Consider the following 23,246-nt stretch of genomic DNA (forward strand, 5'->3'; position numbering starts at 1 on the left):
AGGATGGGGAACACATGTATACCTGTGGCGGATTCATTTTGATATTTGGCAAATCTAATACAGTTATGTAAAGTTTAAAAATAAAATAAAATTAAAAAAAAAAAAAAAAAAAAAAAAATTATTTATTCGGTTGTGCCGGATCTTAGTTGCAGCACCCAGGATCTTTGATCTTCGTTATGGCATGAGGCATCTTTAGTTGCAGTACACAGAGGGATCTAGTTCCCTGATCCATTGGGAGCATGGAGTCATAGCCTCTGGCCCACCAGGGAAGTCCCTGTAATAAGTCTTTTTCTTTCTCTCTCTCTATATCCTATTGGTTCTTTTTTTGAAAACCCTGACTAATACACTGGTGAGGTAAAAGTACGGTAAACTGTATTAGTCATCGTGGAACAATTTGGCATCAACTACGTTTGGGTTCATACCTGACTCTGCCATCCCCTCAGGCAAATGACTCTACCTCTCTGAACCTCCACTTCTTTTCATGTTAGTTCTGTTCTAAGACGGTTGTGAGAGGCCTGGCAAGACATGTCTATAAAAATGCTGTTACTTCAGCCTGGTCCCATCAAACCCTCAGGAAACATGAGCTAGGGTAGTTATGACTATTTTGAGTTTATTAATTGGTGGTGGCATTGTAACATTAACATCGTTGAGGCAGCAAATTGTAAGGATTAAAAGCATAAGCCACAGGTCTTCCCTAGCTGTCCAGTGGTTAAGACTCCATGCTTCCACTTCAGGGGATGCAGGTTCAATCCTTGATCAGGGAACTAAGATCCCACATACCAGGCAGCATGACAAAAAAAAAAAAGCGTAAGTTACAAAGTCAGTCTTCCTGGGTTTGAATCTTGACCCTGGTACTTCCTTGCTGTATGATGTTGGACAAGTAATCCCATCTCTCTGGTTAACTCATGGCATCATAATTACTTCTACGTGCATCAGTCAGAATAGGCTAGGTTATATGGTGGTGACAATGAGTTCTGGCCCTCAGTGGACCAAAGCTTCAAAATTGATTTCTTGCTCACAGAAATTGGCAGATGTGCTCCTTGCCATGGCTTAGGGATCCAGCTAGCTTCCTTCCTGTAGCACCTCAGTGCTTGCATAGCTTCCAGGGTTGCCTAGGCAACCTGAGAGCATCAGAAGATTAGAGCTTTGAGCATCCTGCACTGGCTTTTAAATGCTACTGGGAAGTCAACTAGATCCCCAATTCCTCAACTAAAAGATGCCTCGAGCCTTAATTAAGACCCAGCACACCCAAATAAACAAAATATTTTTCTTAAAGGACCAACCTAGGGTATTTGATCTCAGTCACTGGAATGATAGAGATGCCATTAAGTTAGTTGGGGAAGGTGAAGAGGAAGGTAAAGATGTCCCAAGCTCGACACATCTCTAAGACCCCTGTGGAGACAATGAGTAGGATACAGAATGGAGGAGCCTAAAGATAGAAATATCTGGGTTGAAGATAGAAACCTGGGCATAAGCTGATAGCCTAGAGATGGAATTTATTTATTTATTTTGCCAAGCTGTGTGACTTGCAAGATCCTAGTTCCATGACCAGGGGTTGAAACCTAGCCCTTGACAGTGAAACACAGAGTTCTAACCAATGGGCCACCAAGAAATTTCCTGGAGGTGGAATTCAAGCTAAAGGAAATAAACTCAATATTTATTGAAAAGACTGATGCTGAACTCCAATACTGTGACCACCTGATGGGAAGAGCTGACTCACTGGAAAATACCCTGATGCTGGGAAAGATTGAAGGTGAAAGAAGAGGGCAGCAGAGGATGAGATGGTTAGATAACTTCACCAACTCAAAGGACATGAATCTGAGCGAACTCTGGGAGATGGTGAAGGACAGGGAAGCCTAGTGTGCTGCAGTCCGTGGGGTCACAAAGAGTTGGACACAACTTAGCAACCGAACAACAACAACAACAAAAGAGGGAGATCCACGATGGCATGAGTGGGCTAGAGAGGCAGACTAAGATTTAGAGCTGGTCAGAATTGAGAGATGAGGGAGCCAGACCTAGATGATTGTAATTGGCAGTGAGTGCTATGAGAATGTATGCGACAAGCATGGAACTGCAAACTTCAGTTTCAGTCTCAGGCTCAGTCAGGGAGGGCTTCCTAGAAGAGGTGACTCCTAAGCTGACACTCAAAGCTTGAGTGGTTACAACACCAGGCAAACAAGGCAGAAGTGTGTTCCAGACACAGCCCGTGCAAAGGCCTGGCAGCAAGTGAGCCCAGGAAAGGGCAGAGGAGGAAGCTACTCAGACTGGCAGGGAAGAGTGTGGTCAGAAAGGAATCCAGATCAGTCATCAAGCAAACTTTTGGCATCAGCCAAGCCCAGGTTCAGATCTGGTCCTGCCACTCTCTGTGAACTCAGGCAAGTTGACCCAGCCTCCATTTTCTCTCCTGTTAGATCCTGTATCATAGATAAGGCCTGCTTAGCAGCCCCAACAAGCCCTCAGGAAGCATTGCTGTGACTGGGGTTTTGTCTGTTGTGACCTTGTTACTTGGGCTAGTATTCATTAAATGATCGAAGAGTCAACACACTCGGGTAGTGACGACAAAAACTGGGCCTTTGTGCACCAGCGCTGAATTGAATCTTGGAGACAGAGTTTTAGGTGAAGTAGAAAAGAATAGCTTTATTGCTTTGCCAGGCAAAGGGACACAAAGAGGGCTCGTGCCCTCAGAACTTGTGTACCAACTCAGGAGGACGTGGTGAGGAGTTTTAGAGCGATGGTTCAAGGGCAGGGTTGCTGATAAGGATCAGGGAGTGTGCAGAGCCTGCACTCCTTTAATCTGACCTCCTGGTGGTCTCCTGATGAGCTTCTCTGGAATGAAGAATGCTTCATCAAGCATCTAACATCTTCCATTGGGTGGAGGTTTTAATTCTGCAGAGCTCAAAGGTATTATCCTGGGATCCTGTCCCAAAGCTGCACTATTGTTTCTTTTTTTGGCTGCATTGGGTCCTTGTGTGAACTTTGTTGCATCATGCAGGGTCTTTCATTGCAGTGCTTGAACTCTCTAGTTCTGGCTTGTGGGCTTAGCTGCTCTGTGGCATGTGGGATCTTAGTTCCCTGACCAGGGATTGAACCTGTGCCCCCTGCATTGCATAGTCAATAAAGCAGAAGTAGATGTTTTTCTGGAGCTCTCTTGCTTTTTCGATGATCCAGCAGATGTTGGCAATTTGATCTCTGGTTCCTCTACCTTTTCTAAATCCAGCTTGAACATCTGGAAGTTCATGGTTGATGTACTGTTGGAGCCTGGCTTGGAGAATTTTGAGCATTACTTTGCTAGTGTGTGAGATGAGTGCAATTGTACGGTAGCTAGAACATTCTTTGGCATTGCCTTTCTTTGGGATTGAAATGAAAACTGACCTTTTCCAGTCCTGTGGCCACTGCTGAGTTTTCCAAATTTGCTGGCATATTTAGTGCAGCACTTTAACAGCATCATCTTTTAGGATTTGAAATAGTTCAACTGGAATTTCATCACCTCCACTAGCTTTGCTTGTAGTGATGCTTTCTAAGGCCCACTTGACTTCGCATTCCAGGATGTCTGGCTCTAGGTGAGTGATCACACCATCGTGATTATCTGGGTCATGAAGATCTTTTTGTATAGTTCTTCTGTGTATTCTTGCCACCTCTTCTTAATATCTTCTGCTTCTGTTAGGTCCATACCATTTCTGTCCTTTACTGTGCCCATCTTTGCATGAACTGTTCCTTGGTATCTCTAATTTTTTTTAAGAGATCTCGTTTTTCCCACTCTATTGTTTTCCTCCATTTCTTTGCATTGTTCATTGAGGAAGGCTTTCTTATCTCTCCTTGCTATTCTTTGGAACTCTGCATTCAAATGGGTATATTTTTCCTTTTCTCCCTTGCCTTTAGCTTCTCTTCTTTTCTCAGCTATTTGTAAGGCCTCCTCAGACAACCATTTTGCCTTTTTGCATTTCTTTTTCTTGGGGAAGGTTTTGATCCCTGTCTCCTGTATAATGTCATGAGCCTCTGTCCATAGTTCTTCAGGCACTCTGTCTATCAGATCTAATCCCTTGAATCTATTTGTCACTTCTACTGTATAGTAATAAAGGATTTGATTTAGGTCATACCTGAATGGTCTAGTGGTTTTCCCTACTTTCTTCAATTTCAGTCTGAATTTGGCAAGAAGGAGTTCATGATCTGAGCCACAGTCAGCTCCTGGTCTTGTTTTTGCTGACTGTATAGAGCTTCTCCATCTTTGGCTGCAAAGAATATAATCAATTGACTCATTGGAAAAGACTCTGATGCTGGGAGGGATTGGGGGCAAGAGGAGAAGGGGACGACAGAGGATGAGATGGCTGGATGGCATCACTGACTCGATGGACGTGAGTCTCAGTGAACTTCTGGAGTTGGTGATGGACAGGGAGGCCTGGCGTGCTGTGATTCATGGGGTCGCAAAGAGTCGGACACGACTGAGCGACTGATCTGATCTGATCTGATCTGATTTTTGTATTGACTATCTGGTGATGTCCATGTGTAGAGTCTTCTTTTGTGTTGTTGGAAGAGGGTGTTTGTTTTGACAGTGTGTTCTTTTGGCAAAATTCTGTTAGCCTTTGCCCTGCTTCATTTTATACTCCAAGGCCAAATTTGCCTGTTACTCCAGGAAATCTCTTGTTACTCCAGGAAATCTCTTGTTACTCCAGGAAATCTCTTGACTTCCTACTTTTGCATTCCAGTCCCCTATAATGAAAAGGACATTTTTTTTGGGGGGGGGAGGGTGTTAGTTCTAGAAGGTCTTGTAGGTCTTCATAGAACCATTCAACTTCAGCTTCTTCAGCATTACTGGTTGGGGCATAGACTTGGATTACTGTTATACTGAGTGGTTTACCTTGGAATCAAGCAGAGATCATTCTGTCGTTTTTGAGATTGCACCTAAGTACTGCATTTCAGACTCTTTTGTTGACTATGAGGGATACTCCATTTCTTCTAAGGGATTCTTGACCACAGTAGTAGATATAATGGTCATCTGAGTTAAATTCACCCATTCTTTTCCATTTTAGCTCACTGATTCCTAAAATGTCGATGTTCATTCCTGCCATCTCCTGTTTGACCACTTCCAATTTACCTTGATTCATGGAGCTAACATTCCAGGTTCCTATGCAATATATTCTTTACAGCATCAGACTTTACTTCCATCACCAGTCACATCCACAACTGGGCGTTGTTTTTGCTTGGCTCTGTCTCTTGATTCTTTCTGGAGTTATTTCTCCACTCTTCTCCAGTAGCATATTGGGCACCTACCAACCTGAGGAGTTCATCTTTCAGTGTCATATCTTTTTGCCTTTTTATACTGTTCATGGGTAATATGTATGTTTCATTCTTCCCTGATTAGCAACTGTTTGAACTTGCCCTTTGGGAACTCAAAGAAGGTCAAGGAGGCTGAAGCCTATTTCCTACAAACAAGTAATGGGGAACACAAAGGCTTCCATGTCCAGGAGCCTCAGAGAGTCCCGCTCAGTTTCAGTAGTGCTTAAGAGTACAGGTTAAGGACTTTCCTGGTGGTCCAGTTGGTAAAGAGTCTGCCTGCAATGTGGGAGACCTGGGTTTAATCCCTGGGTCAGGAAGATTCCCTGGAGAAGGAAATGGCAACCCACTCCAGTATCCTTGCTTAGAGAATTCCATGGACAGAGGAGTCAGTGTGCTACAATCCATGAAGTCACAAGGAGTCTGACACAACTGATTGACTAACACTTTGGTGGTCCAGTGGTTAAGAATCCGCCTCACAACGCAGGTTCGATCCCTGATAAGGGAACCAAGATCCCCCAGGCTGAGGAGCAACTAAGCCTGCATGTCGCAGCTACCGAGCCCACATGCTCCAGAGCCTGCACACCACAACTAGAGAGTTCATGGGCACAACGTAAGATCCCACATGATGTAACAAAGATCCTGACACAGTCAAATAAATTTTAAATAATTAAAAAAAATAAGAGTACAAGCTAGGGAGTTTACCCTCAGAATCAGTTTACTTATTTGTGAAATGCAGATAATATATAGCACCCATTCAAAGACTGTTATGAGGACATATGAGCTGATACATGTAAAGTGTCAGTAGCTCAAGTCACGTCGGACTCTTTGCACAGATGGCCATAAAGTACTGTATTGTAATAGGTTTATAATACTGCTCACACAAAAAACACAAAACAAACACAAAGAATAAAGAAAATATTTCTTAATTTTAATTTTTTATTTAATTTTATTAAATCAAATTAAATTTATTTTTAATATTTTATTTATTTTTATTTTTGGCCACACTGGATTTTCATTGCTGCACACGGGCTTTCTCAACTTGTAAGAAAACATTTTTAATCTTACAGTACAGTACCTTAAAAAGTACAGTAGTACCAGGTACATCATCACTGCTTTTATGCATGCTTCCGGACATCCTGGGCTGGAAATAAACATACTGTACTACTGTACTCTATACAGTGAGTGAGTGAGTGAGTGAGTCAGTGAAAGTAGCACAGTTGTGTCCGACTCTTTGTGATCCCATGGACTGTCCAGTCCATGCAATTCTCCAGGCCAGAATAGTGGAGTGGGTTGCCTTTCCCTTCTCCAGGTGATCTTCCCAACCCAGGAATCGAACCCAGGTCTCCTGCATTGCAGGCAGATTCTTTACCAGGTGAGCCACAAGGGAAGCCCACTCTATACAGTTCTGTAAAGTACACAAAAGCAAAACAGCTTATAGAGGATACATGCACCTGACAATGTACACCAGACAGGTGAACTAACTTAGGTGATTGGACATGCAGACACATATTTGCATCTTTGAAAGTTTGCAACTTTAGGGTTTGTATGTAGGGGACTTACTGTATTAACTAAGGAAGAGCAAGAGTCTACCTCAGGAACCCAAGAGGGCTCCAGGAGGAAGGAACAGACACAGAGGATAATGGTTACTATTTGACTAAGCGTTTACTGCTTCATTCTGTTAGGAGCCTAGAGAGTGGGGCATGGAGACCTTTATTTACATTTTACAGATTAGAAAATCATGGCTCAGGTCACTGTTTTGGAATTCCAAGTTATTAAGGGGCAAAGTCAGGATTCAACCCCAACCTGAGTCAGCTTCCAGAGTAGCGCCTAAGGGCTAGAGAGACAGACTGACAGCTTCCTCCGAGGGACCCTGAAAAAGTCCTGGGCGCTTACAGGTTGGAAGCAGAGAGCAAGCGAAAGGGTTCCAAAGGTGGCCTCCTTTGCCATTTTCCTTCCCAGCTGCACTCCCCACCTTGGCCACCAACCGACCCTGGGAATGTCCAGCCTCAGAAACCAGGCTGTGGGCAGCGGATTCTTCCTGTATCCGGGCCCCTCTTTAGAGACTGGAAGACTGAGACTACACTTGGACCCGTCCAGGAAAAACAATTCTAGGGGTCTTGGCTCAGGGGGTCAAGGGGTGTGGATGCAGGAGGCACAAGGCTGTCTGATTTGTAGGTGAAACTGGACCACCATCAGGGCTTTGCCTGCAGGATCCCTGCCACAGATGCGGGCACTTGTCCCAGGCTGTGGTCCCAAACTGTGGCTGTTTGTCGTGACAAGGCTGGGATAGGAGACAAGTCCCAAGTCTTGTCCCAAGACAAGTATCAGGAGTCCTTTTCAGAGGAAACCGAAAGCCACATCTGTGAGACGATGGCAGCAGGCTTTGGGGCGAAAATCGACACTAGGTCGCCTTGGGCACGATGACTGCCCAAGTTCCCTCGGAGTTCTAGTTCCCCAGGTGCTTGCATCCTGGGACTGCATAGAGTAGAGAAAGACCTCAGATCTGTCAACTCAGGGCGGTGTCGGGAATGCAAGGCACTGGAAACGCAGGATGGAGCCTGTGCAGCCGCACCCAATCACAGGAGGCGGGACCAACAGGCGCATGCGCAGTCTTAATGTCGGCTCTAGGACCCGGCGGATGCGGGCTGGGCCACCCAGCAGAGCCTAACCCGGCCTTGGCAGCCTGAGTCACCCGCCCCGCCCTGCGGAGCCGGACGCAGACGGAGGCCCCAGAGCTACACCGACGAGCGGACCGGTGGACGCGCGAACGAGGCGGTGAGCGCCCAGTCCGGACTCCCCCTGCACTCTGTAATTCCGGCCCTGGAGGCCTCCAGACCCGAAGAGATCCTAAAATCTTAGCCTCAGGGATCCACCACACCCTTGACCTCAGATTCTAGCTCCCAGATCTGTCCGGCCTAGTTATCCTGCCCCGGGGACTCTTCCACCCTTCCTCTCAGGATCTAAAATAGGAGCCCATGGAGAGGTACCCAGTAAATCCAGCCCTGGGTGCAGCCTCTGGGACCACGATCCGTCCTCTCAATTCTAACAGGAACTCCGTTATCCCAGGCCCCGGGGCTCAACACTTAAAATCTTAGACCTGAACCCACAGACCCAGCAATGAGTCTAGTCTCACTGCTGGTTGCACCTAAATCCTTAAACCCACATTCTGGATTTCCTAAACTCTGTTTCAGGGGCCTCCAGGCGGAGAATTTCTAACCCACGATTCTGACCCGCCTCAAACCTCTAGGGCTCTGGATCTCAGATTCGAGCGCTAGCTTGGGACGCCCCCACCTTGAGACTCCCACTTGACCTGGCCAGTGCCTGGTACTTCATGATGCCTATGCGTAGACTCAGTCCAGAGTTTTTCAAGCCAGATGCGGACCTTTGGAACGGAAGGAGGTTTCAAACCCGATTTTCTGTCCCTATGCCACCGTCCAAGACCTACCTCCCCCAGAAGCCCAGACCTCACCCCGAATGGGCCCTTAAGCCCCAGCCGGAGGATAGGTCTCCGCCTAGAGGCTTCATATTACTTCCTCACGTCCAGCAGTCAGAAATGCGTATTTTTGTGGGGGAAGGGGCGGGCTCAGGGACGAGACAGCCATCTGACCCCTTTTTCCCTCCTCAGGAATCAGCCATGTTCCTGGTTAACTCGTTCTTGAAGGGTGGCGGAGGCGGCGGAGGAGGCGGGGGTCTAGGGAATGTGCTTGGAGGCCTTATCAGCGGGGCTGGAGGAGGAGGCGGCGGCGGCGGCGGCGGCGGCGGCGGCGGCGGCGGCGGAACAGCCATGCGCATCCTGGGCGGGGTCATTAGCGCCATTAGGTAAGGCGGGGCCTGATGATGGGCGTGGCCTGAGGAGGAGGCTTGTCCAGCAATAGAATGGGGTAACCTGGACACTGACCAGGAATCTTAATTAGGCTGGGCCGGGCCTGGGCTAGGAGACCCGCTTTGAGGGGGCCGACCTTAATGAGTTCATGGGGGCGGAGCTTGACATGGGGGTACTCTGATTATTGAGGGGACACAGTCTGATGGGACCACCGGGGCTTTGGGAGGTGGGGCTTAATGGGGCTGGCGTGGCCTGCTTCCGCTAACCTGGAGACAAACGTTAAGGGGGCGGAGCCAGTGAGGCTGGTTATCACTTCATGGGGGCAAGGCTAGCCTTGTGCGCGCGGCGTGGCCCTTGTAGGTGGGTCAATGAGGTGTGCTCAGAAGAGGTCTTGCCCTTACAGGATTGGGGAAAAGTCCATCAAGGGGCAAGGCTGGGCTGGGAACTGATTGGATTAAAAATGTCCTAGTGAAGGGGTACGACTGAAGTGACTTAGCAGCAGCAGCAGAAATGAAGGGAGGGTAGGGGTCGGTAGGTGCCTGGTAGGTCTTAGCCACTGAGTATAATGCTTTGAAGGGGTGAGAACTAATGGAGCTGGGGTGGGATATTAAGAAGACACAAACGTTAGAGGCCATGACGATGGAGTAGGTTCTTACACAGGTGGAACCCAGGAGGGTGGGGCCCCGGGAAGCTGGGGCCAAGCTTCTATGAGGCGAGCCCTCGAAGGGGCTAGGTCTTTTGAGGAATCTGCCATTATGTAGGTGTGCTCTGGCAAGGGGGATCTTACTGTGGGGGAACAACCAGGGAGGCAAGGATAGGGACAGGTGAAGACAAGGACTGATGAGGGTGGAGGGAGCAAGTAGGTAGGGTGGCGAGCTAGGGGTTGAGGGATGGGGTGTGGGGGCTGGCTGCCGGTTGGAGGCCCCGCCCCCTGGCATTAACTCCCCCGCCCCCATGTTTTCCTTCAGTGAGGCGGCTGCGCAGTACAACCCAGAGCCCCTGGTAAGCCCCACCTGTTTTCTCATTCTGAGGCCTTTTCCAACATCCATCCTTGTCCCTTTGAAGAAGCCCCATCCCTTTCCTTATGAAATTTATTTCACTTAATGTCTCCCTTGTAACATCCTCAAACTTAGCTATTATTTTCCAGTTGCTAAGTCATATCCAACTCTTGGAGGACTTAGCTATATCCATTCCTATTCATTGCCCACCTCGCATTCATTGGTCACTCACCACTCAGCCCACTCAGACTTTCCCAACCTACCGCTGTCCCGGTCAGGGCACCCTTCCCCCTACCTGCTCTGAAATCTCCTCCCTCTGCAGCCCCCTCGCACACATTACTCCAACATCGAGGCCAATGAGAGTGAGGAGGTACGGCAGTTCCGGAGGCTTTTTGCACAGCTGGCTGGAGATGTAAGTAAACAGGGAACCCCAGACCCGTCTTTAACCCTTCCATGCCTTCCCTTGGGCTGCCCTTTACATGTACACTCCACCATGGCAATCCCAAAGTTCCTATCCTCCTTCATCACACCCTCAGACCCCTTTCAGTCACCCCTGACCCATTCCTAACTTCTACCCCCAGGACATGGAGGTCAGTGCCACAGAACTCATGAACATTCTCAACAAAGTGGTGACCCGACGTGAGTGACTGGGGTCAGCAGACAGGGCAGGTTTGGAGGCATGGTGGCTGGGGTAGTTGTGATCTCTGGCCTCTGACCTTCAACCTGTATCCCACAGATCCTGATCTGAAGACTGATGGCTTTGGCATTGACACATGTCGCAGCATGGTGGCTGTAATGGATGTATCCTTGAGGGTAGTCTGGTGGAGAACTTGGGGATGAGGGAATTTTCTTTGGCCACGCTGTAAGTCCTAACCACTGGACTGCCAGGGAATTCCCAAGAAGGGATTTTCTGCGAGAGTGGCTGGGGCAGTCAGGGTGTAGCTTTCATACCCACAGATGTGGACATGTGTACATTAGAACACACACCCACCTATGGACATGTGGCAATACATAATAACATCAGCTGTCGTAACTGGCACTTTACTTACATTTACTTGACAGCCACCTTGTTAGACAGGTATGATTATTATATTCCATTTTACAGATGAAGAAACCAGGACCTAGAGAGGCAATCATTCAACTGACCTTATAACCTTATAACCCCACCTTGTAACTGCCATAGGTTTGCCCACACGCACACACACACACATACATGAAGATATGTAGAGGCGTGTGCATGGGAACACACATCATTCACTGATTTCGGGTGCAGGCACATACTGCACAAAGCATTATAGACACACATATATGCATGTCATGTTATGACATACATGTGTTGTCTAGGGTGAAACAAATGCAGCTCAGCCCCCTAGCAAGGTTATTGAACCTCTCTGTGCCTCGGTTTACCTCTTGATAAAATTGGGTGAATGATAATGGTGATACCAAATTGTCATTTCATGCAAAAGGCTTAGCACAATAGGTAGCACAGAGTAAGTGGTCTGCACACACTAACTGTTATGATCTCACCCGGGTAGATTTTTCAGCTCTGAAGCTGTTTCTCTGTCACCCAGATGTAACACTGATGGGGCTGGTATCTTGAGGATTTAGTGAGACAAGTGATGCTCCTGAGGAGTTTGGCAGTATCTGATGTCATGTGATAAGTCTTGGCCATTGTTGCGATTTACTGAGAATTTATCAAGTGCCAGCCCTTGAGTGAGGGCTTTATACCAATATCTCATTCACTTTTTATCACAAATGCAACAGGTATTTACTCTTATCACCTCATTTCCCTAGAGTTCTAAGATACCCTGGTGTTTTACATGTCCTAACATTTATAAGTTTGAATTACTATCAAAGAATGTTATAAATGAGGATTTCATGTGATTATGTGTAGAGAGAGTCTTTATCATTTAGAAATACAAACTAAAGTACGTATGGGCAAGACGAACAGTGAAGCCACACGCAAGGTGGCAGCAGGAGGGTGGGATGGGAGCTGGGGTTCTAGCCCAGGCTCCCCTGCTTGGTCCTAACCATCATCGTTTACACTGTCCACACTTCTGGGTATGGCTATTCTTAACACCCTTCCACCAGAGTGACACGACTGGCAAACTGGGCTTCGAAGAATTCAAGTACTTGTGGAACAACATCAAAAAGTGGCAGGTGTGTTCAGCCTCTGAAACGCCTGGCACAAAGACAGTGCCCCAAGCCTTGGAAATGCCACGCCCCATGAGGCCCAGTTGAATCCTGACCTCCTTGTCCCCACAGGCCATATACAAACAGTTTGATGTTGACCGTTCAGGGACCATTGGCAGCAGTGAACTCCCAGGGGCCTTTGAGGCAGCAGGTGTGGCTGGCAGGAACATGGTGGGACTGGGGGTGGGACTGGTGAGGCAGCCCCCACTGATCTGGTCTGAGCCTGAATCCTGGGGCTGGGAGAGGGTTTGGCTAGGTGGCCCCCACACCTATTAACTAAATCATTCGCAGGATTCCACCTGAATGAACATCTCTACAACATGATCATCCGACGCTACTCAGATGAGGGAGGGAACATGGATTTTGACAATTTCATCAGCTGCCTGGTCAGACTGGATGCCATGTTCCGTAAGTGACACCCTAGCTCTCTTCCCAGGTGGGGATTTGTCCAGCCTCCTTGGGCCAAGCCTCCTTTGAGCCTGACGCTGAGGTGGGCAGTATTAGGGGCACAGCAGTGACTGAAACAGGCCATGTTCCTGCCCTTATGTTGCTTACAGTCTACAGGAGAGGCAAATTACCAGACAGTGACAGCTCGGGATGGTTAAGTCTGGGATTGGGGAAGCCTTTGCAGAGTGATGGGGGCTGTGAGGGGAAGATCAGGGTAGATCAGGTTTAGACTTGTGACTGGGAGCTCTTCAAACTTAACTAGGCAGCTGATGTAGCTTAAGTGATCAAGGAGGCCTTCCTGGAGGAGGGAGGGCATGTGTGAATTGAGACCTGATGGGTAAGAAGTGACTCCAGCAAGTGAGTGGGGAGCAGTGTTGCATTGGGAACAGCCTGTGTGAAGGCCTAGAAAGGAAAGAGGAGACGGTAATCTTGGTGATTTGGGTTAGAGTATTTCATGGAGGAGGAACCTAGGGTTCAAGGAGGCGAATTTCTTGCTCACAGCCACTTAGCTAGAAGTTGCAAAGTTAGAATTTGAACTCACATTTGTCTGAGAGAGGGGGCAGGAGCAGTGGGATGGTCAGGCCATGCAGGGCTGTGAATGCCATGTTTGGAGGTGCTCAGACACTAATGGGACAGTGAACAGGGTCTAGGCAGGGGAAGAACAGGGTCTCAGGTTTCCTTTAGGAAGATCTCCTGGCATGCCAAGAGCCCAGGGTGGACAGTATATTAAGAGCATGCAGGGAAGAAAAGAGGCAGGTATGTTGGGGACATGAAGGGAAGGTGAGAGAGGACAACAGGGCAGATGATGCTAAAAGCCATGTATGAGAGGGTCAAGAAATGGCCTGGGATTTACCAGCAAGAGGGCCAGCTGCGAGTGGAGTGTCCAGGGTACCACATGCGTGGATCCTTGAGGGTGGTAACTGAGCCGTGAGTGAGAGAGAGCCACACAGGCTCTGTGGGCACCTGTTTACATACTGGTTTGGCTATGGCACGACTGAGCGACTTCACTTTCACTTTTCACTTTTATGCATTGGAGAAGGAAATGGCAACCCACTCCAGTGTTCTTGCCTGGAGAATCCCAGGGATGGGGGAGCCTGGTGGGCTGCCGACTATGGGGTCGCACAGAGTTGGACACGACTGAAGCGACTTAGCAGTAGCAGTTGACTGTGAGTGGGGACCATGGAGATGAGTTTCAGGGCAGGAGTGGGGACTACACAGACTGTAGGAGCAGGAAATGCAGAGCCTCCTTCCAGTAGCTTGTTTCAGCTGGAACTGGAGGGTGTGGAGCTTAGAGGTTGGTAGGGGGCTGGGGCTTGGGCAGAGGGTGATGAGGGGTGTGGAGGTCAAGATATGGAGGCCATTATTGAGATGAGTAGTAGTCTGGGTTCCAATCCCAGTTTCCTTTTTCTCTATGTAACACAGGCACATCACTTCACCTTTCTGTGCCTTATTTTAAAATGACACTTATCTCCTAAAATCGGATTAAATGAATTCATACATGGAAAGCACTTTATACAGGTGCTTGCCAGAGCAGACAGACTACTAGCTGTTAGTATTATCATATATTAGTATATTTTACTCCTAAAAGCCAGTCCCACCAACCCTTCCTTTCCCCAGGTGCCTTCAAATCTCTCGACAAAGATGGCACTGGACAAATCCAGGTGAACATCCAGGAGGTAAGAACCCCCATCTCCACCCCGGGATGTGGGATCCTAGCAGGGGGCCCCTCCCCTCAGCCCCATGTACCAGCTTGGAGCTAGGGCTCCCTCCCTCCCATTTTCCCAAAGACCCCTGGGTGAGAGCAGAGAAGGGCTCTGGTATTCCTGGGTTCCCTGCTCCTCACTGTCTGTCCCTTCCTTTCCCCAGTGGCTGCAGCTGACCATGTACTCCTGAACGGGAGCCCCAGGCCTGCCCCCTCATCACCTCGCTGTAGGAGTCACCTTGGACTCTTCGGTCTCCCCCAGGGCTGATTCTGTCTGCAGTCACATCTTCGTGGGTCCTGCTGACCCCTTTCTGTCCTCTCAGCCCTTGGCACCTGGATTCTCAGTCAACAGTCAGGGCCCAACATGCTTCAACACGCCTTGCCCCTCGAGTCACCCCCACCCAGCACACCCATCTCGTCTACTCCATAACCCTTCTCTTGCACCTGTGCCAAGCCCAACATCTGTGTGGCTTCCACACCCCAAGGGCCCTTCTCCTAGTTCTGGGAGGATCACTCCAGTCCCTTCACACCCAGGCACACCCATTCAGTTACCACCCCGGCACCTGAACTCCAGGCCAAAACAGGGCCACATGCCCCAGTGCCTTTGTCTGTATTCTGCTCCCAGGCTGCCAGGCCCAGGAGGAAATAAATGTACCCTAGTTGCTGCTCTCTCCGAGATCTGCCTCCTGTTCTGAGTTGGGGGGTGGCTCTGCCTCTGAGGCAGAGGAAGCCTGTCTGTATGTGTCTCCTAGTCCCAGTCTTTTTTCTCATTCTGGATCCCAATTGAGCTGTAGCCTTATTCTTGCTGAGATCTCGCTCAGATCCCATGGAAACCAAGACTAGAAGTCTGGACCATCTGTGGGAGGTCTCAGTGTCCCCCTGGCTGTGCCCCCCAGGGCCATGTTTGCCCCTCTCAGCTTCTGTGCTTGAATGAGTCTGTCTTCACTTGCCTCTACCTCTCTGGTGTCCCACACTATGCTCAGGATCTTCCTCCCCACCCCCGGGCCTCTGCAGGGAGAGGGGCTGCCATCCCAGGATACAAAGCAGGTCCCCAGACCCTGAGGGGACAGCCCAGGGATGCTGTTTGGGGCTTCTGGGAGGGCTGAGAGGCAGTGACATCCTAGGGATAACCCTGGTGTAGTAGGAGGGTCCCAGGGTTGTCCACAGGGCAGAGATGACTTGCTGGTGGAAGGATGGGCTAGGAGGCACAAATAGGGAGCATGGAGCTGGGCTGGGTTCCCCAGGAAACCAGCACATTTATTGATGCCTGTTCGGGTCCTGCAGACTTCTTGGTTTCACTTCTTGTGAGGGAAGGAGGCCCAGCCAAGGCAGTACAGGCTGTAGAGAGTGCCTAGGGAGGGAGTGTGGGGGATACTGAATGAGGCCCCAGTTCCCTCCCTGAGCCCATCTTGCTTATGACCCCATGCTGCAGGCTCGAGTCCCTTCCCAAACTGCCCTTCAGCTGGGGAAATGCTGGACTTTGATACAGACCAGGCTTCAGGCTTTCTCCCCAGATGCATCACTAGCCCAGCCACCTTCCTGGGACAGGAGCCCAAGCCCTGGGGTGCTCCCTCCGTATGTGTCAGCCCAGGCTCCCATAGGGTCCCACACCAGCTCAGAATCCAATTCTCTGGTGAAACCCTACGGCCAGAACCCGCCCCTTCCCCTCTCCATCTCGAGCCCCGCCCCGCCGCCGTTCAGGCCGAGTCTGGCCCTGCAACTCACCCCCCAGACACAGAGTCATCGTCACTCGATACAGGATGTTGTCTGTTGCACCGCCCTTCAAGTGCACCGGGAGGCCATTGTCCTCCTGGAAGTTGGGGGCACACGATGAGAAAGACGTTGTCAGCACCGCAGACCTTAAGCTCCTGCCACCCCCAACTTCTCTTCGGGACCAAGCGGGCGACCCAGGCTCCTCCCCCGCTCCTCCCTCGCTCCGCCCACCTGGAAGAGCTTCTGTTTCTCAGCTACTCGGTTCTCGAAGCGGTTCCGGGCGGTTGAGCTAAAGGAGCGGACCAGCGCTTGGGAGACCTGTGCAGAGGGGATGGGTTGGACATTGGGGGAGTCTGGAGGGGCGTCCCGGAAGAGGTCCCTTTGGGGGGAGGTTGTCGGACTTTCCGAGGCTCTAACTTGGGGACACTTCTGTCCCTTGGGAGCGTCTCAAAGGCAAGATGCGAACTGACCGCGCGAGTTGGGGAGGGTGTCCTGGCAGGAAAGGCCTAGATGAACGGGACTCGTGCCTAGAGGGTCTGGCTTGAAGGTTATCGGACCGTCTAGAGAATCGGACCCAGAAGGCTCACGTTCCGCGGGTCCCAGTCCCGAGAGGTTTTTTGTTTTTTTTTTTTTTTCTTTTCGGTTCCCAGGGTTAATGGGAGGAGCTCAGGTCGCGGGAAGGGCAGGGCTGGATCGGGGTGCTTAGGGAATTTCCCGGCAGCCTAAGAAGTTAGGGAGAGGGGAAGGAATGCTAAGGGAGGCCTGGATGAAGGGAAGAAGTTCAAACTCTGGGCTTTCGGTCAAGTTAACGGGTCCCCGGCTGTCTCAAAAGATTTTGGGTTGGGAGCTGGGGAGAGGGGCCCCAGGCTTATTAGGAGGGAGTCCCGAGCCCTGAAGAGGGCTCACGTTCCAAGTCCCCAGATCCCGGAATTGGGGGAGAGTCTCAGATAGGGGTGAGAGTTTCTGAGAGTTTCCGAGTTGGGGGCCGCAACCCGACCCTTGGGGGCCCTCACCCGCAGGGCCCTCATCCTGCGTCCTCGTCTTCGGCCGGAGTCACCTCCCCTCTCTGCCCAAGGACAGACGGCGCCCTCCCCTCTGGGGGAGTCCCAGGCCACGCCCCCCGCGCGCCCCAGGACACCGTGGCTCCGGAGGACGCTTTCCGATTCGTCCAATAGGTGGGCGGGGAAGACGCTGCAACCCCATCCCCGCATCCTAGTGCCGAATGGTTGGAGCACCCATCTGTTACTCATCTCAGAATTCTGTTGGTCCACGCGGAGAGGAAAGCGGTCCCAGAGAATACATTTTTGGGTTGTTTCTGCGGAGGTATCCGGCTAGGGCAAAGTGCAGTTCTTCCGTTGGGTTCCTCGGATCTCTCCCTATCCGGTTGATGTTGACAGCAACTAAAGGAAGGTAAGACACCATCTTTCATTATGCCATTTTCCTCCCACGTTGTAACAGATGGCTGTGGCTTTGGCTAAATGTCAATGTTCATTTTTGGGTTCAGGGACTACGTTGTATGGAAAGTACACTCAACTCACACTACATCCAGATGAGATACAAGACCCAAAGAAGTAGATTACGCCCATTTCTCATACAGGAGGGAGCATACGCTGCTATTAAGTGGAATGAAAGGCAGGATAATTTGCTTGTTTAAATAATTATTTTTCATTATCTTTGTTTATTGTGAACCCATGTAGCCGACTGCCTAAGTTAAACATGCGCACAAAATGACTGCGCTGCATAGCAACCGTCTTTGCTTCTTCATCTTACCCCCACCTCCACACTCAGTTCTTCACCCTGGAAAACAGTGTAGTTGCTCTGTTTGTTGACTTTAGACTCCACTGCATCCCCAGCACCTGACAAATGTGTGGATTTGATAAATATTTGTCAAAGGATATACAATATAAGCCAATGTTCTCTAACTTGGTCACTCCCACCTACTTAACCAAGAAGGGCTTCAGGGCTCCTCCTAGATTCTACTCATTTAGATATTTCCAGTCATCCAGGAAGTGGCCACACATGTGCTCATTCCCCCAGCTGTCCCCTGTTATCTGCAGCTGTGTAGGATCAGTATTCAGGGAAGAAAACAGAAATTGCTCTGGGTTGCTGTTGCTGCTAAGTCACTTCAGTCGTGTCCTACTCTGTGTGACCCCATAGACGGCAGCCCACCAGGCTCCCCCATCCCTGGGATTCTCAAGGCAAGAACACTGGAGTGGGTTGCCATTTCCTTCTCCAATGCATGAAAGTGAAAGCTCTGGGTTGGGATACCAGAAAGGCTGGAAAGGCTGAAGGAGTGCCCTCTAAGCAGGACTGCGAACTGATGTATGGGGCCCTGTGCAAAATGAAAATGTGGGACCCCCTCGTTCAAACAGCAAACAGCAGGAAAGAAAAAAATTGGGACTTGCCTGGTGGTCTAGTGGCTGGGGCTCTGCGCTCCCAGTGCAGGGGGCACGGGTTCGGTCCCTGGTCAGGGAACTAGATCCCACATGTTGCAACTAAGACCTGGCACAGCCAAATAAATAGATATTAAAAAAATAAAAATACTAAGATATAAAGCATTTTCCTTTCTTCCATTATTGTTCTTAACCTGTCATGGTGTTGTTAATGTGCTATTCATTGTCATGCTCCCTGGAGCAAGGGATACCCTGGGGTGAGTCCAAGCTCTCAGAGTCACCTGGCTGACCTGCCCTGCAACTTTGTGTGTCTGTACACATGGCTGCTGGCTGCCAGGTTCTCCTTCTCTCCCCACCAACCACTGGACCAACTGGTGCCTTGGCCTGAGGTGAAGTCAAACAAGGCATCTCTCCTTCCCACAGGCTTGCTCCCTACAGGGGGATGCAGCCTCTCTTCCAAGAAGACATAGGAACTGGGATCAATGGTGGGCAGGACACTCGCCCCTGCTGGTCACCTGCTGAATATGCCACAGACTGCCAACTGAGGAGGGAGTAGCTGCCTCTGCCCTGCCCTCAGAGGCCAGGATGTGTGTAGTGGACCTTGACCCTCCTGAAGCCCAGGCCCGCAGGAGGCAGAACTGCCTGCCTGTCTCAGGGAGACAGAGTGGTGGGAAGAGAGAATGCACACAAATCAGGCTCTAAGTTCCCGATGCCTGCTCCATTGTCCCAGCAGACTTCACTTATAAAACACAAAACACAAATTCAAAGATAACACGAAGAATTACAAGGTGGCGCGCTTCCCTGGTGGTCTAGTGGTTAAGAATCTGCCTGCCAAAGCAGGCGATATGGTTCGATCCCTGGTCAGGGAAGATTCCACATGCTGCGGAGCAACTAAGCCTGTGTACCACAACTACTGAAGCCCGTGCACCTAGAGCCTATGCTTCACAATGAGGAGTAGCCTCCACTTACCACAACTAGAAAAAGTCCGGGTGCCATAAAGAAGACCCAGCGCAGCATATAAATAAATCACAAAGATGTGTGTTGCATGAACAGCAGTTCATAAAAAATAAAAAGGAATTAATTACATGATGGCAACTGCAGAGGATTAGACTCCCCACTTCTGAGGGTGGGGCTCTGTGTAGCTGCACTAGACACATGCCTCACTTTTAGGCTAGTCCTATAGGACTGACACTCAGGACATGTAAAAACTGAATTAAGAACGCTGTTCTCTGAAGCTGCCCCTACAGGGACAGAGTCCAGAACACACTCTGTAGCACTGACCTTGGTCAGGAAGCCCTAGTCACAAACTGCTGCTGGGACTCCCCTGGTGGTCCAGTGGCTAAGACTCCTCACTCCCAATGCAGGGGACCTGTGTTCGATCCCTGGTTGGGAACTAGATCCTACATGATATAACGAAAATTGCTGCATGCAATAAATAAAAGTTCTGCATGCTGCAACTAAAAAACAAGACCTGCATGCTCCAAGGAAGATCTGTATACTGCAACTAAGAGCTGGTGCAGCCAAATAAAGAACTAAAAAGAAATATTAAAAAGAAAAAAGAAGCTGCTGCTGCCATCACTCAGGTCTCCTTTAGGAATGGGTTCATCAGCTTGCAAGACTAAAGAGTTCAACTTCAGGATCAAGAGCCAGCTGGGGGATGTAAACTCTGTTGCCCTGGATTAGCATGAACGCTTATTGACATAACAAAAAGGCACCCAAATTCTGTGATTTGAAGAACACAGAACTTATATATTTACCAATCTCACTCTGTGGATATTATTTGGATCTTGATATGGGCAAACAAAAAAAAACTGCAACATTTTTGAGGCAATTGGAAATTTAAACAATGATTGACTTAAAAAAAATAATTTAAAAAAATGTGTTTATTTTTGGCTGTCCTGGGTCTTTGTTGCTGCGCGAGTTTTCTCTGGTTTCAGGCTTCTTATGTCAGCGGCTTCCCTTGTTGCGGACCACAGGCTCGAGGGCTCTGAGCTTCAGCAGTTGCAGCATGTAGGCTCAGTAGTTGCGGTTCCCGGCTCTAGAGCACAGGCTCAACACTTACGGTCAAAGGAGTGAATTGCTCCTTGGCATGCGGGATCTTCCTGGATCAGGGATCGAACCCGACTTTCCTACATTGGTGGGCAGATTCCCTGATCCACCAGGGAAGCCCCAATGATTGACTTTTCCCTCAACATTTTATGAAAAATTTCAAAGATACAGAAAGGGTAAAGGAATCTTCTAGTAAACACTCATATACCCACCACCTAGACTCTATAATAAACACTTTGCTACATTTGCCTTATCACATAACTAGTCATCTATACCTCTATCCATCCATATATTTTTTTGATCTATTTTAAAATAGATTGCAGACATTAATGTTTTTAATTCAAATATTTCATGTGTCATGGACTTCCCTGGTGGCTCAGATGGTAAAGCATCTGCCTACAATGCGGGAGACCCAGGTTTGATCCCTGGGTTGGGAAGATCCTCTAGAGAAGGAAATGGCAACCCACTCCAGTACTTTGCCTGGATAATCCCATGGACGGAGGAGCATTGTAGGCTACAGTCCACGGGGTCGCAAAGAGTCGGACACGACTGAGCGACTTCATTTCTACTTCTGTACTTCATGTGTCATTAACTAGACTGCTTGGATATTTTATTATAGTAAATAAATTTAAACTTTTATTTCTATTGTGGTTGTGTGTTTTTTTTTAAGAGTGAGTCTCTGCTGCTGCAGCTGCTAAGTCGCTTCAGTCGTATCCGACTCTGTGCGACCCCATAGACGGCAGCCCATCAGGCTCCACCGTTCCTGGGATTCTCCAGGCAAGAACAGTGCAGCGGGTTGCCATTTCCTTCAATGCATGAAAGTGAAAAGTGAAAGTGAAGTCGCTCAGTTGTGTCCGACTCTTAGTGACCCCATGGACTGCAGCCTACCAGGCTCCTCTGTCCATGGGATTTTCCAGGCAAGAGTACTGGAGTGGGGTGCCTTCTCAGAGTGAGTCTCCATGTTTTAGAAATACATACTCAAATATCTTTGGTGGAATAGTATGAAGTCTATTACCTAACTGCCAAGTAACAAATCACCTCAAAATGTGGAAGCGTAACACAACAGTGAACATTTCACAGCCTCTGTGGATCAAAAATATGGGGATTTAGCTCAGCTACAGCTTCACAGCTCAGTATAGTGGTGGGCAGGAACCTACCAGCATTTGCCTGTCCTGAATGGGGAGGGAGACTGCTGGCAGCCAGGCAGCCTTCTAGAGTCCAGAACCAAGCTTTGGTGTCACTCTGCTGCCATCTTGTGGCAAGTCTGGAAAACAGCCCCTCCCACCTCTACTTCCCACATGCTAATCCCTTTTGATGATGTTTTAAGACTTGCCTTTAGAAAACATTTACTTTTAACTCCCCAGTTGTTGAGTAGATCATGAGTTCAATATGGTTTAAAATTCATAAGTGTGCATAGGAAGCTTCCTTCTGATCACTCTCTGTGATCCTCTCCAAGGGAACCATTCTGTGTTATTATGTGTGCTAAGTCACTTCAGTCGTGTCCGACTCTGTGCGACCCCATAGACGGCAGCCCACCAGGCTTCCCCATCCTTGGGATTCTCCAGGCAAGAACACTGGAGCGTGTTGCCATTTCCTTCTCCAATGCATGAAAGTGAAAAGTGAAAGTGAAGTCGCTCAGTTGTGTCAGACTCTGTGCGACCCCACGGACTGCCGCCTACCAGGCTCCTCCGTCCGTGGGATTTTCCAGGCAAGAGTACTGGAGTGGGGTGCCACTGCCCTCTCCGGTTATTATGTGTCCTTCCAAGGAAATTTTATGCATGTATAAAACAAAACAAAAATAACCCCTCAAATACAACAACACAAGTACAAAAATATACTCGGCCTTCCCCAGGCATAAAAGGATAATTTGTTCCTGAAATCAGCAGTTATTCAGTGATATTTATTGATCCTGATTTGAACAAGCAGTATGTATATATTTTCAACAAAGAAAAAATATAAAAATAATATGACCAAATGGGGAAATGTGAACACTGACTGAAAATTTTATTATATGAAGGAATTAATGTTCATTTTTTAGGGGTAATATGGAGCTTGAAACTGTATACAGGCCCCTGTGTCCCTGATTTTTGAAGTAAAAGGCTTTTGCTTTAGTCTCCCAGTCCTCCCCAGAGTCCCAAAAGGCTTGCTCAAGAGTTAATGATTAGAAAATGTGAAGATGTAGAAACAAGAAATAGCTGTTGGACTGGGAAGCCAGTAACAGTTTAGACTATAAACCAGTCACATAGCAGAATCACAACACCCAGTTCCCTGAAGATATGAAGGTCTGACACACCTTCTTAAGTTGTTCCTGTAAGGAACCAGACCCCCACCAGCTGAAAACTGCTGGCCTCAAGCACATAGACCCCAGAACAGTTGAAACCAGAAGACTGACAACGTGCAAAACTTTACCTTGATCCCAACCAATCAACACATTTCAGTATAAAGCCCCAGTATTTGAACAAAATATTTCATTAATTCAGCTCTTTGATGAGATTCATTTTAACAATTCTTACTGCATTTGAAAACAATGCATCTAATAAGATTCAGAAGAATCTCTTTGGGTGCCAAAGTTTTGTTATATAAAGAATTATTCCTGTAATTCTCCCAATAGTTTAATAGCTCCACTATCTTTTCTGGTCATACTTATAGCTCCA

The 23,246-nt window shown here is 48.7% G+C and overlaps 2 protein-coding genes across 2 annotated transcripts; one reads left to right on the forward strand and one right to left on the reverse strand.

The window, feature by feature from the left end:
* The first annotated feature begins 7,916 nt into the window (after positions 1-7,916).
* On the forward strand, positions 7,917-15,113 carry CAPNS1 (calpain small subunit 1). The gene is made up of 11 exons (XM_025269957.3): positions 7,917-8,049; positions 8,900-9,093; positions 10,066-10,099; positions 10,418-10,507; positions 10,677-10,734; positions 10,832-10,896; positions 12,187-12,255; positions 12,361-12,439; positions 12,580-12,696; positions 14,353-14,411; positions 14,602-15,113. Exons 2-11 carry the CDS (start codon positions 8,909-8,911, stop codon positions 14,626-14,628), a joined length of 783 nt encoding a protein of 260 aa, XP_025125742.3. The 5' UTR covers positions 7,917-8,049; positions 8,900-8,908; the 3' UTR covers positions 14,629-15,113.
* Positions 15,114-15,649: 536 nt separating this feature from the next.
* Positions 15,650-17,303, reverse strand: LOC102393658 (cytochrome c oxidase subunit 7A1, mitochondrial). The gene is made up of 4 exons (XM_006068738.4): positions 17,164-17,303; positions 16,382-16,468; positions 16,163-16,247; positions 15,650-15,788 (listed from the first exon to the last, which is right to left on the reverse strand). Exons 1-4 carry the CDS (start codon positions 17,176-17,178, stop codon positions 15,733-15,735), a joined length of 243 nt encoding a protein of 80 aa, XP_006068800.2. The 5' UTR covers positions 17,179-17,303; the 3' UTR covers positions 15,650-15,732.
* Positions 17,304-23,246: the final 5,943 nt, after the last annotated feature.

The sequence above is a fragment of the Bubalus bubalis genome, chromosome 18 (assembly GCF_019923935.1).
Source record: "Bubalus bubalis isolate 160015118507 breed Murrah chromosome 18, NDDB_SH_1, whole genome shotgun sequence".
NCBI lineage: Eukaryota > Metazoa > Chordata > Mammalia > Artiodactyla > Bovidae > Bubalus > Bubalus bubalis.

Coding starts and splice junctions, on each gene's coding strand:
- CAPNS1 (XM_025269957.3), top strand. CDS start 8,909: ATGTTCCTGGTTAACTCGTTCTTGAAGGGTGGCGGAGGCGGCGGAGGA. Junction 9,094..10,065: donor GGGGTCATTAGCGCCATTAG/GTAAGGCGGGGC, acceptor GTTTTCCTTCAG/TGAGGCGGCTGCGCAGTACA. Junction 14,412..14,601: donor TCCAGGTGAACATCCAGGAG/GTAAGAACCCCC, acceptor TCCTTTCCCCAG/TGGCTGCAGCTGACCATGTA.
- LOC102393658 (XM_006068738.4), bottom strand. Junction 16,248..16,381: donor AGAAACAGAAGCTCTTCCAG/GTGGGCGGAGCG, acceptor CCCAACTTCCAG/GAGGACAATGGCCTCCCGGT. Junction 15,789..16,162: donor GATGACTCTGTGTCTGGGGG/GTGAGTTGCAGG, acceptor CTCCCTCCCTAG/GCACTCTCTACAGCCTGTAC.